General features: G+C 41.6%; 1 protein-coding gene across 2 annotated transcripts in view; it reads left to right on the forward strand.

Annotated features, from left to right (window-relative positions):
- The window catches only part of STK4 (serine/threonine kinase 4), a 48,629-nt gene that overhangs the window by 22,527 nt on the left and 13,830 nt on the right, over positions 1–12,272 (forward strand). For both annotated transcript variants that reach the window (XM_059480825.1, XM_059480826.1), the window contains one exon: positions 962–1,119. In XM_059480825.1, coding sequence (XP_059336808.1) covers positions 962–1,119 — 158 coding nt within the window. The remainder of the gene's footprint in view (positions 1–961; positions 1,120–12,272) is intronic.

Below are 12,272 nucleotides of genomic sequence, written 5' to 3' on the forward strand. Positions count from 1 at the left end.
GCACTGATGAAGAAATCTTCCCTTGGAGATGCTGGAAGCCTTGTAACCTTGACTTGCTTTGAGGTTAAATTTCATGTTTTCTTCCTGTTTTGGCTTTTTTTTTTGTTGCTGTCTGTGTTGGGAATTAGCATTTCCATCCCCACACATTTCATCACTTCCTTCCTTACTGTGCTGTCATCACCCTACAAATGAAGCCACCCTCCCATTTCTTATTACCCCAAGTTTCTTAATTAGAGCCTAGAAATGAATGGTTCATCTGTATAGCTGGCTTATTGAGTCTAAGTCTAAGCATTTCTTCCACTAAGAAAGTTGGTTCACAAGAGCTAATTTACAAAAATAAAACCAGGGCAGTAAACTTGATCACCTACTGACTATAAAAAGAAAAAAAACCCAAATTTTGAAAGCTAAATAAGCCTTTCCACCCAAACAATATAGTAAAGTTGACTGCTTCTACCCAAGGCAAATTTTGTGGTATTTATAAAGTGTTTGTGGTCTTTGAAAGCCTCATTTTTGTCCTGTTCACAAATGTGAAGGTGAGTTTTTTGTAAAGCAGCAGTGTTAATTTTGAAGTTTGCTTCTTTAGCAGGGCATCCTGGCTGGGATGGAGGAGCCCAGCCTGTCTGGCCAGCAGCTGCTCTGTTCTGGCATTCAGGGCATGGGCTTGGTTACCTGGAGTGCTCTGGCAGGGATGGATTGCAGGTCTAGAGGCCAAGGCCTCCAGCACTGTAATCACTTCTGTGCTGGGCTTTCAGCTCTCCTTCTGCACTTTTCTCTCCCTGCCGTCAGTTTTATGATGGAAAAGCTGCTGAAAAATAGTATTTTAGCAAGTGGTTTAGCAGTACTGTGTGATTTAGTGTGTGCTAAAAAAAATAAAATCACTTCTGGGTATGATATAGGGCTGTATAACCAAAATCGTATTTTTCAAAGCAACAAATTTTTTTCTTATTTTTAATACTTCCAGGGAGGGATGAAACAATGCAGCCAGCCAGACCATCATTCCTTGAATACTTTGAACAGAAGGAGAAGGAGAATCAAATCAATAGCTTTGGGAAGAATGTTTCTGGCCAGACAAAAAATTCATCTGATTGGAAAGTACCACAGGATGGAGACTATGAATTTGTAAGTTTATACTTTGAAATTCAATCAGTGTGACAATCTTTAAGAATTTTAGTCAGCTGCCATGAGATTATTTCTTGTTTTGACAGACTAATGGAAACTTGAGGAGGTTCTAATTGCTAATGCATTTGGATGGGGCATTTTGAAAAACTGGTTTTCTTTATGTATTTCTCAGTAATCACAGCCAGTCATTATCTGTAAACGTTCCTTGTTTAAAAGCAAACAAAGGAACAAAAAAGCCTGAGGACATGAAGGTATAAGCTGTCTTGCTTTACTTCCCCATTATGCATTTACAATTAAAAAAAAAATAATTCCAGATGGCAGTTGGAAAATGCAAATCCTCAGTGTCTCGTGTTTGACAAAGAACAGTGTTAGAACTATTAAATTTCCTTGGTTTTTCTCAAGCTTTGGCACTGGATTTTGTTTTATTATACAAACATCAAACTTGTCTTCATTTCTCGTTTCAAATCCTTATTTTCATTCTTCCTTCCTAAGGCTGACGTGCTCAGAAGTTTCAGGAACTTCTCAGAAGTTCAAAGAAAGACCTGTTATTCATAAATTTGATTTCAGTTTGTGTGTGTGTGTGAGGATGTAAAATTTCATGTTTGATTTCGGAAAGCCAGAATATACTGGGCATTGTTCCCTCCTCATTTTTCTGCAGTGATCTTTCACTGTGGGCACTTTTTGCCCTTTCAGTGCCTGCCTGTGGTTCAGGCTGTCACTCTGGCAGTAGCTGGTGATATTCACCCCCCAAATTGTGCAAAGCAAATTCCCTCTGCTGTTCACAACTCAGGGAGATGCCTCCCTTCAAGGCTGGAATAACAGCTGGAGCTTTTCTTTCTCTTCCTGTAGATAATATAGATTTACTGCTGTTATTTTGTTGTCTTTGCTCCTGCTTTTCTTATTTTCTTGCTCAGGCTGCAAAGAATAGCTGAGGGGACCTCCTGCATTCCCTCCCTCGTAGCCCTCTGCACTCTTATCTTTGTTATCTTTGGTCACTGCATAAATGAGTTTTGTGCAAAAATAACCCTCAAGCTGCCTGTGTCTCACAGGGCCTGGGCCCAACACACCATTCCAGTCGAGTCAGATACTTCATTTATCTCATTCACCTCGTGCTGTACCTTAATTGAATGATAAACAATTGGTTTTTAATGAGTGGCATTTCCCAGGAGACAAGGGCTGCTTCAGAGGATCTTCAGAGCCTTCTCTAGTCTGCAGGGGATGGCCCAGGGGGAAATTTGCTGTAATTATTTTCCTTTCTCATTGGGTTGATAACAAGTTTAGCAGTGTATTTCCTCTGAGTGGGAGCTGTGGGTGCAGGGAACACCCAGCCAGCACAGGCAGCACAAGCAAAGCTCTCTGCCTTTCCAGCAAGCAGGACCCACAAATATTTTCAGAACATGAAAAGCAACTCTTGTGACGTGTGTGACCCTGTTTACTGGTTTCCATTAGGACTGCAGTATTGCCACGTGCACAGATTCCCACTGTGCTGGAAGCAATAAAAGTGAGCAATAAATTGGCCTTTGGGTCACCTTTGTGAAGGAATTTGTAGAAATTTCACTTCCCAGCTCTGTGTTTCTCTAGTTCAGTTGTGCATGAATGTACCAGCCTGCCTTGCATATAAATTTTGGAACAAAGATGCTTTTCTTCCTGTAGGATGAGAAAATTGCTTGAAAGCAGCTTTAATAAATAACGTGGGTGTTTTTATTGCCCTTATCTGAGGGTTTGTACAAGCTCACGTTGTATAATGTAGTCAAAGACTTAAAATCATGGATTATTCCCATTTGGATAAAAATTGATTGATTTGATGACTATCTATGGTTAAAAGTCATGCTTATTAATGATTTATTAATTGAAAGCATCAGTGTAATAAGCACTGTGGAATAAGAAAAAAAGGCATTAATCAGTTGTATCCAGTTCCTCTGTCCTAGACCTGCCTGCAGCTATAATTTCTGCATTGCCAAAGTAGGCAGGTTTGAGCAGCCTTTTTCTACAGTTTGCAGCATTCCAAGTAGAGATGAGATCAGTGAGATGCCAGGTAAATCTTTGTTCCTCTGGGCATTAAGAAATGATTGAAATATTATTGCTTTCTGCTACTGCAGACTACATAAATTTGCCTTCTCTCCTTTTCTGTATTCCTCTCCCTCCTGTGTGACTAGCACCTGGAGTCTCCTGTCTTCCAAAACAAACCAAAAAAAAGCAATATTAAATTACAAAAGATTTTTACTCTTTTTTTGCCTGTGGCAAAACCATTTGACCTTTTCTTGACTAACATTGTTGTTCTGAAGCAGGCAAATAAGACACTATTTATATCACAATGGCAATGTCACATTAGATGAGGGTTAGATTGAGTCAACCCCATCCTCTGCAGAGCTGAAAACCCAGAGATCCTCTTCTGAAAGGTGATGAACTCCTAAATTCCTCCTAACTGTGATGCTTGGCAGTGTTCTGGTTGTGGTCAGAGATGGCATTAATCCAAAGTATTTCCAGAAAAGTATTTGCAGCCTTGGATTTCTGAGGTGGAAGTTGTTATTAAATGATTAGTCAGTGCCTGATGCTGTTCATGTTTATCCCCTCTCATGTTTGAGCAAGGATCTTTAAGCCCTGTTTGACTGTGAACAATATTTTCAACAACATTATGATTTATTTAACATGGGGAGAAAAATACTAATTATGGGCAAAAATTCTTGCTTTTAGGAAGAACATAAACTCTAGCAGAGATTGCTGCAGGGGTAGGCTGATAATAGGCAGGCTGCATTGTATGGGTAATTCCTAATTGCCATAATCAGATCTCAGAATTTTTGTTGTTGCATTTGATTTTGCCAGTGAACATTAGTCACATGCTGTTGCACAGACTTAATAATGCTAGAAGATTTGTTTAGACAATGCCCTACATTTTTTCCCTTTAATCTTTCAGTAGTACTGTAACATATAGGGAAATTAGCTGTGTAGTGTTTCCTGCCCTTAGACACAACAAATCCTTTACTTATTCCTATTTTAAAAGCCTTTTAACTGCTCTGAGCACGTCAGTATTCTAATATCACTTGTGGTTAAAGCACAATCACTTGTTTTTATTCTGGCCCTGCTTGAAAGGCCCTCAGTGTTGCCAAACCCATTGTAGCACATATTTGTGGATCAGCCACTCATGAATGTTAGGTATTACATCAGTAATCCTTTTATTGAAAGCCTGTTTTGTTAGCAAATTTGCAGGTGCCAGCCTCTCCTGGCCTGTGGCAGCTTTGACAACACTGAAACCTTTTCAATTTTATTCCACGAGTGTGGTTCCACAGGCAAAAATCAGTGGCACTTGGGCCCCAGTGTGTCTCCAATTTTGCCATCATGATGTGGCTGTGGGTTTTTTAAAATACCTGTAGTGTTGAGCTTAGGTTTTGCTGTATTCTAAGTCATTTTTTTTTTCATTTATCAGTGAATTTTTGCCATCCTGGGGGCTTGTTTTGGATGTCAAGTGAAGTTGAACATGAACTTCTAACAGAGATTAGGGCAGGAGTGCTGCAGGACATCAAGTCCTGATGGAATTGGAGCTCTTTGCTCCAAGGCTTTCTTTGATTCCAGCACCTGTGGATCTGCCAAGCATTCCTTGCCTTGTGAGGTGCCTGTTGAGAGCTGGATTGGTGCAGGCACTGTCCTGCTCTGCAGCTCTCCCTGTGCTGCCCTGCAGAGCTGCAGGAGGGAGCTGGGCTGTGGAAGGAGGCAATGCCATTCCCCTGCAGGAACTCCTGCTTTTCTGCACTGGCAGTCTCCATCCTGCTGGGAAGGAAGATAACCAGAATCAAGGTTTATGTCTTTTTCCTAAGAAGTGTGCTGCTTCTTTTGGGAAAACCTTGATTTGCTTGCATCCGCAAGGTCTTGGTGAGTCAGACCTGTTCCCATTCCTGCAATTATCAACAGCCCTGATGTGGGCCCATCCTTCTCTCCTTGGCTTAATGGAGAGGATCTGCATTCACAGGTCCTCTCATTGAAGCAGAGACACTCTGGAGCAGAGCTTCTGTCCTTAGGAAAATAAAACTAACACATACTGTCACTGTCATATTGTCTGAAAATTCCCTTTGCCAGGATTTCTTCTCCTGGGAAGCTGAGAATCCTCAAAGAAAAATGAGAACAATAATTATCTGATCTGCTTCTCCTGTGTTTTGCTGCTTTGGAATGTGGAAATTGTTTATCCAACATGTGAATTGTTTTTACTTAATGACCAATCATGGTCCAGCTTTGTCAGGACTCTGGAAGGAGTCAGGAGCTTTCATTATCATTCTTGTTAAGCCTTCTGTCTGTATCCTTTCTTTATTCTTTAGTATAGTTATAATATAGTATAGTATAGTGTAGTTATAGTATAGTATAGTTATAATATACTATAGTTATAATATAGTATGGTTATAATATAGGATAGATATAATATAGGATAGATATAGTATGATATGATATTATATGATATGATTAATATAATATCATATAATATCATATCATATAATATCATATAATATAATGCCTTCTAAGAACATGGAGTCAGATTCTCAATTCCTCCTTCATCCAGGGGACCCAGAATATACCCTGGAGGATGTCAGGCTTTGCAGAAGTGGAAGCAGTAGATGTGGCCAGTTTGTCACATTTCTGTGGAAGGTGACAATTGCCGTGGCCTTTGGTCACAGTGCCACCACCCTGCTGGGAGTGAACCTGTGTTTGTTCCAGCCCTGTGTCCATGCTGGGAGTGCCATTCTCTGGGCTGGCTCATCCCTCTAGCTCCCTCTGAGCTGTGTCTCTCTGGCTGCTGATGGGAATTCCTTTGGGCAGGAAAGATTGCTGTGATTTCCCTGCACTCCAAAGCAGCCTGCATCACTTCTCAGTGCACAGTGTCAGCTGTTTCTCTGCTGCTGCTGCTGGGGAGGGCTGTCCTGCAAGCAGCAGAGCTGTGGCTTAGGAAATTTTTCCAGGGGGAAATAAAGGATGAGCAGGAAGTGTTAATTAGCTCTAATTGGGAGGAAGAATTCAAGAGCTCATCAGCTGCCACTTCTGCCAGGGCTGCACAGGCAGAGCCCCCAAGTACAATCAACAGTCTGGTCTGTCTGTCCTGTTCCTGCCTGTCAGAGAAGGAGCTTCAGTGATTGCAGGAGCTGTGGGGTCACACCCAGCTCTTCCCCACCTGTTGATCCCTTCCCAGTTGTTTCAGCTGCTGCTTCCAAAGTCTCAGGCCACAATTTGCTGTCCACGTGTGACTTCTGTGCGGAACGTGCTCCTTAAAACAGACCGGTGTTGAAATGAGACATCTTCATTTCAGAAGTGTCTGTGCACCACTTACTCTGGCCTGTCACAGACAAATTTTATGAAAAACTCTTTCCTTAGGATTTTTTCTCCTGAGAAGCTGAGGGGCCCCAAGAACAAAATGTAAACAATGATTGTCTGCTGCTGTGGAATGCAACAGGTGCATCTGGGATTGGTCTCATGTGGTTGTTTCTAATTAATGGCCAATCACAGTCAGCTGGCTCGGACTGTCTGGTCAGTCACAAGATTTCATTATCATTCTTTTCTATTCCTTTCTTTCCTTTCTAGCCTTCTGATGAAATCCTTTCTTCTATTCTTTTAGTATAGTTTTAATATAATATATATAATAAAATAATAAATCAAGCCTTCTGAAACATGGAGTCAGATCCTCATCTGTTCCCTCATCCTCAGACCCCTGTGAGCACTGACACACGGGCCTCTGGTTCTGTTTGTTCACCCTGAGCGCTGCCCAGGGCTCCTTGGAGCTGGAGGCTGTAGGAGCTGGATGCTGCCTCACCAAGCCAGTGGTCTGACAAGTGCTTGAAGCAAAACGTCAAGGAAACTCTTAAAATTTAATTAAGTCCAATTTCTAAAAGTATATTTGCCTCCTTTGGAGATCTTAAATTGCAGGAGTTGGTATTACAACTGCAGTCTCCTTCAAATAGCTGAATAACTGTATGTCCCTTTATAATTATTTGATAGGAAACTGATATTTTCTCTGTCTATAAGCAGCTTCTGGCCAGGGCTTTTAACAGCTACTGCTTAGATTTTTCTTTTTTTACAAGTATAATGTAGATAAAAGCAAACCTTCCTCTTCCCTGAGTGAAAATATCATTATTTTTCTTGAAGTAGTAAAGAAAAATAAAATTTTCTGTTTACTGGAGACAGTGATTGATTGTGGTGATCTCACCTGGGATACTCTGTTGTTATTCACATACTCATTTCTGTGATTTTACTAAGTAGTTCAAAATGTTACATTGGAACCAGATTTTTAAAATAAATAAATAAGGAAACCCAATTCTGATATCTTTACCAGTAGAAAAGGGAAGTGTGTTGGCAATGGTGTCTTCAGCTTGTTTAGCCTGAACAAGAGGTGTTTGTTTGCAGTGAAAATGGGAATGTGAATCTGGTTAGACAAGTTAGGTATTGGTGTGACAGCAAGAAATTGAAGTGTATAGAAAACTGAATTATTTCAGAGCAAGGCTGCCAGAGCACTAGGACCATGGTATATTTTTTATATGTATTTTATTCTGTATTTTGGGGTAGACAGCAGCCTGCAGGTCAGAGTCTCTGTGTGTCAGGTGTGGTCCAGGCAGGCAAGACCCAGCCACGGGGGATGGCAGTGGGCTGGAACCCAGGCCAGGGAGTCCTGGGGCTTCTGCTGCTTACAGTGACCCCAAGATGTGTTAGAAAGTCTCTTTTCCCAGCCTGCCTGTTGAAAAAGTAGAGCTGAAGAGCCTCTTCAGTTCTCATTCTCAAGATTGTTTATTGTTCCTTATCTATAAAATTCTTTCTCCTGTCTAGCTGAGGTCCATCCAGCAGGACAGACTGGGGCACTCTGCCTGCCCCCGGGGTGATGTTATCTTTTTATACCAAAAACTTTGTGTACATTATTTACCATAACTTCCCAATACCTATCACCTATGTTAGACAGTGAGCTTCTACTCTAAACCAACCCAAAAGTGCCACCATCACAGCAGAAGATGGAGGCCAAGAAGGAGGAGGAGAAAGGCTGGACACGCCCAGATTTCTCCATCTTGTCCCTTGAACTCCCATTCTAAAAACCCCAAAAAATCTATTTTTCACCCTGTGATAAATTCAACATCATTCTGCTTCAAGTGTCATGGCTTGCAGATCTTCATATAAGGTTGGTAGCTTGCTCCATGGGTCATGATCATAACCACAGGCATCTTAGGCTCTGTGCCAGGGTCTCTGAGCCCCCTGGCAGGGGTTTGAGCAATCCAGGACAGCCAGAGGGATGTGCTGACTTCCAGCAAGGGAGGTGCAGTGAGGATGCCCTCTGGAGCAGCAGGTGCTGCTCAGCCTGGCACCACCCAGGCACCGTCCCAGTGCGACCCCAGGTGCAGGAACTGCAGCCCCTGTGCAATACCTGCAGTGAGCGTGGCCATGGCTCAGCACAGCCCAGCCCTTCTCCCAGCCCTGCTCAGGAATGGCTGCACACTGGAACCATCTGTTTCTTTCACTGCAAGTGATTTATGGGGAGGAACTGTTGGAGGGCAGGTGATTTATTGCTTATCAATAACAGTAAACACACGCTGCTTTACAATGACCAGAGTCTCTAATTTATTGCATTCTGTCTGTGAAGGTGTCATTTGTCTTGTGAACAGCTCGTTGTCTGCCAGTACCTGGAACATCCAACGGCTTTGGTTTCTCTGAACATCCATTTGGATAGCATTTGTTAGCAATCTAATATTGATGCTTTATAGCTTTACTACCTTTTGTCCTTTTAAAAGTTCAATCGATTAAAAACTTGAGAGTATTTTCTGTGCAGTTGCCAGCTTTGAAAATGATGGCAGACTGAATAACTGGCTCTTATTTTGTTGGAATTGGCCTTTGGGTCTTTGCTAGCAGTAGGAAGAAGGCATGCTGAGGAGGCAGGGTCAAGGCAGATGCTAGGAATACTTGCATTATATAGGAAAGCTGGTGGTGTGTGACTTTTTATAATTTGTCTTTTTACAGTGTTTCCTGACTTTGCTGTGATCCTCTTAGGTTTATCTTCTTTTTACTCCTGCCTTTTAAGCAGCTTGGTAAAGGTGTCATATGCAGGCCTCTGCACTAATCTTTCTGTTTCTCCTTTCTCCCAGACAAATTACTCAAGTGAGTAATTTGAGTTGGTTACTGAGACACCAGAAAGTCTGTCTGCTTGGACAGCAGCAAAAAAAGCTGTGTTAGAGTGTGCACATTTGTAGGTCATTTAAACAGCATCACTGAAAATCAAATAATCTTCTGACTTCTATTGAATTATTATGAAATTTAGATTATATTCTTTATTGTCTAAGACAGCAAGTTTCTCTGACCCTTGTGTGATGAATGAAGATTGATTGTTCAAAAAATTCGTCTGAATACATATAGTTTTGTGTAGAAGAATAAAAAAGTTTGGTTAAAGTAGAGCATTTTTCAATAATATTTTTTGAAGACTGAACCAAACACTTTGAGTGAATCTTCAGGGATTTCTCTGTCCAAGTGTTTCTTCCCTTCATCTATCATAAACTCTCCTTTTTCCCAGTGGTGACTGGAATAAAAATTACTTCTCAGACACTGACTTCTTCCAATAGTCTTACTTTGAACATAAAGTGAACTTATTTGCTGGGGCATTCATCAGTTTGAGAGATAAAGCCAGATCTAGGATGGCTGATGGATATCTCTGTCCAGGCTCTGTGGAACTAGGGCAGGTTCCTGCTTGGGAAGCAAGAGAACTTGAGCTGCTTGTTTCTGCTGTGCTGGATCTAAAATAAAGATTTCTTTCTGTGGGAGAGTATTAAGGCTACTATTTTTTTCCTTTTTGTGGGAGGGAGGGAAACAAACTGGAATAAAAGGACTGTTTTTCTGACAAGAGGAGGCAGTCCAGGATAGACAATTATTAACTTTCAAACCTGAATTGTACCCCCATGGTATCTCCTGCTTATTGAGGAGGATCCTGAAGTGTATTGCTTAGATGTAGTTCCACTGTGAAGTATGATTTATAAAAAGAGACAGGTTTTCCTGATGTTTTATTCATTGGTTTTAAATGTCACCTGTCTTGATTCATAACACTGACATTCCTTGAATGGATTTCCTTTTTTTTTTTCTCTTCAGCCATCTGCCAAGAATTTTTAAAGCTCTGTTAATTGTTTATTTCTCTTTTAAGCATTATCTTTCCAGCATATTTAGTATGTTCTTCCCAGCAAACACTTTTAACTTGTGACATCTTTATTAAGGACAAATGGTTCATTCTGTCACCTTGTAGTCAAACAATCTTTTTAAAAATAAGCCCAGGAGCAGCTTGCTTCTCCTTTTTATTGTTTAAGTAGTCTTGAATGTTCTGTAACATTTGCATGAGGAAGACACTCTGAACCTCACTGCAAACCTCATTGGATTTGTGGCCAGTGTGATTCACAGCGAGTTCTGTGTACGTAGGTTTGATAAACCTTTCCAAATTCCCTTTATATCAACACCAACAACAAAAGAAGAATATACCACATTTGTTTTAAAAATCTGTTAGCAATATTTAAAATTGAAAAAGGCGCTTCAGAGACATGACTCTTGTCTCTGCTGGGGAAGAGAATAGATTCCTGCTCTCTCCCATTTGGTAACAGGGTCATTGCTCACCACCTGCTTTCACTTTGGTGCAAACTGACATTGATTGCAAAGCACTTACTGCCACAACTTGCTGTCAAATTTTCATTTTTTGCTATATTTTTGCATATAGCAGGCCTTCTGTGACATGAGGCTTTTAGATGAAACCTGCAGTGAGTGGGAAGTAAAATGAGTTGCTGTAGTTTGTTGCTTAGGTCATAGCCCTTAATGGAGACTGAAATAATGTAACCTGAAATCGACTTCGTATCAGAGTACTCAGACTTGTAAATTCAATGTCCTGGACTATCTTGGAGGCCCCTTGCCTACTGTAGATTTAATCTGCTAAGACATTGACTGAAAGTTTTGCAGATGAGCTAAGTAACTAAAAGAATTTCATCCTGGGCCTGTGATTATTGGGTTTGTTCCACTGCTGCTGCATGGTTAAGGTCAGGCTGCAAAATACATTTCTGCTTTGGGAGAAAGGGGAGAGGAGGTGGCTGGAGGTGTGATGCTGGAAAAATGCTCTCTGACCACACTGAATTCTTTAGAAAACCTGTTTGAGCCTTGTTGTGCCTTGAGATCTGTTTTCAGGGCTGGATGTGTTCTTGGCACAGCATCTCCCTCAGAGAAAGAACACTGCTGCTGAAACAAGATCTATTTGAAATGCTTCTGAAATCTTCTTCCAGCTCATCTGTCAGTGCAAATGTTTGCAAAGGGTAATGTAGCTTAAAAAGACAGGCTTGTCCAGGTTTTTCTCATCTGTACCAAAAAGGGGCTCCTTTTGGAGACTCTTTGCATGGAGAGTTTATTATAGCTGCTCTGGGTTGCCTTTGGGGGATGGAGTCTGGACCATCTGCAAAAGTCAGGGGATGAAGCTTCCATCAGGCCTCTGTGAGCACTTCCAGTGGGCAGGGTCTCATCTGGAAAAGTGCCTGAAGTGATGAACTGTGAGAGGAGCAAATTTCCCTCAGTTCTGGCTGCTGGACCTGGTGCATTTGACCTTGTGCAGCCTCTCTTGTGTCAGTTTAAAACCTGCAGGAGCATCGAGGCATTGCTTATTGCAATGTGTGTGTGTGTATCCTTGGGGTGTCTTAGATCAGATATTGGGGTGAAATTCTTCCCTGGGAGGGTGTAAGGCCCTGGCACAGGGTGCCCAGAGCAGCTGTGGCTGCCCCTGGATCCCTGGCAGTGCCCAAGGCCAGGCTGGACAGGGCTTGGAGCCACCTGGGACAGTGGGAGGTGTCCCTGCCATGGCAGGGGTGGCACTGGATGGGCTTTCAGGTCCCTTCCTACCGAAACCATTTTATGATTCATAATCAAAGCTTTCACCTTCAGGAAGAGGGAGAAAGAGCAGCTTAATACACACAGACTGATACAGTCTGAAAGGAATATTATTCAGGAATGTTTAATTCCTTCTTGTTTTGTGTCCTGCTATCATGCAGGATTGTTATAAATGGACACACGAGTAAAAATGAACAACTGGGGAAACCTTTCACAGTGAATTGTGCAGGTTAATTCAAGACAGGTTTTGTGGAGATGGTTCACTTGGGGACTGTCCCAAAAAATATTTGCCTCTTAAACACATG

Source organism: Ammospiza nelsoni, chromosome 12 (genome assembly GCF_027579445.1).
Source record: "Ammospiza nelsoni isolate bAmmNel1 chromosome 12, bAmmNel1.pri, whole genome shotgun sequence".
NCBI classification, from domain to species: Eukaryota; Metazoa; Chordata; class Aves; order Passeriformes; family Passerellidae; genus Ammospiza; species Ammospiza nelsoni.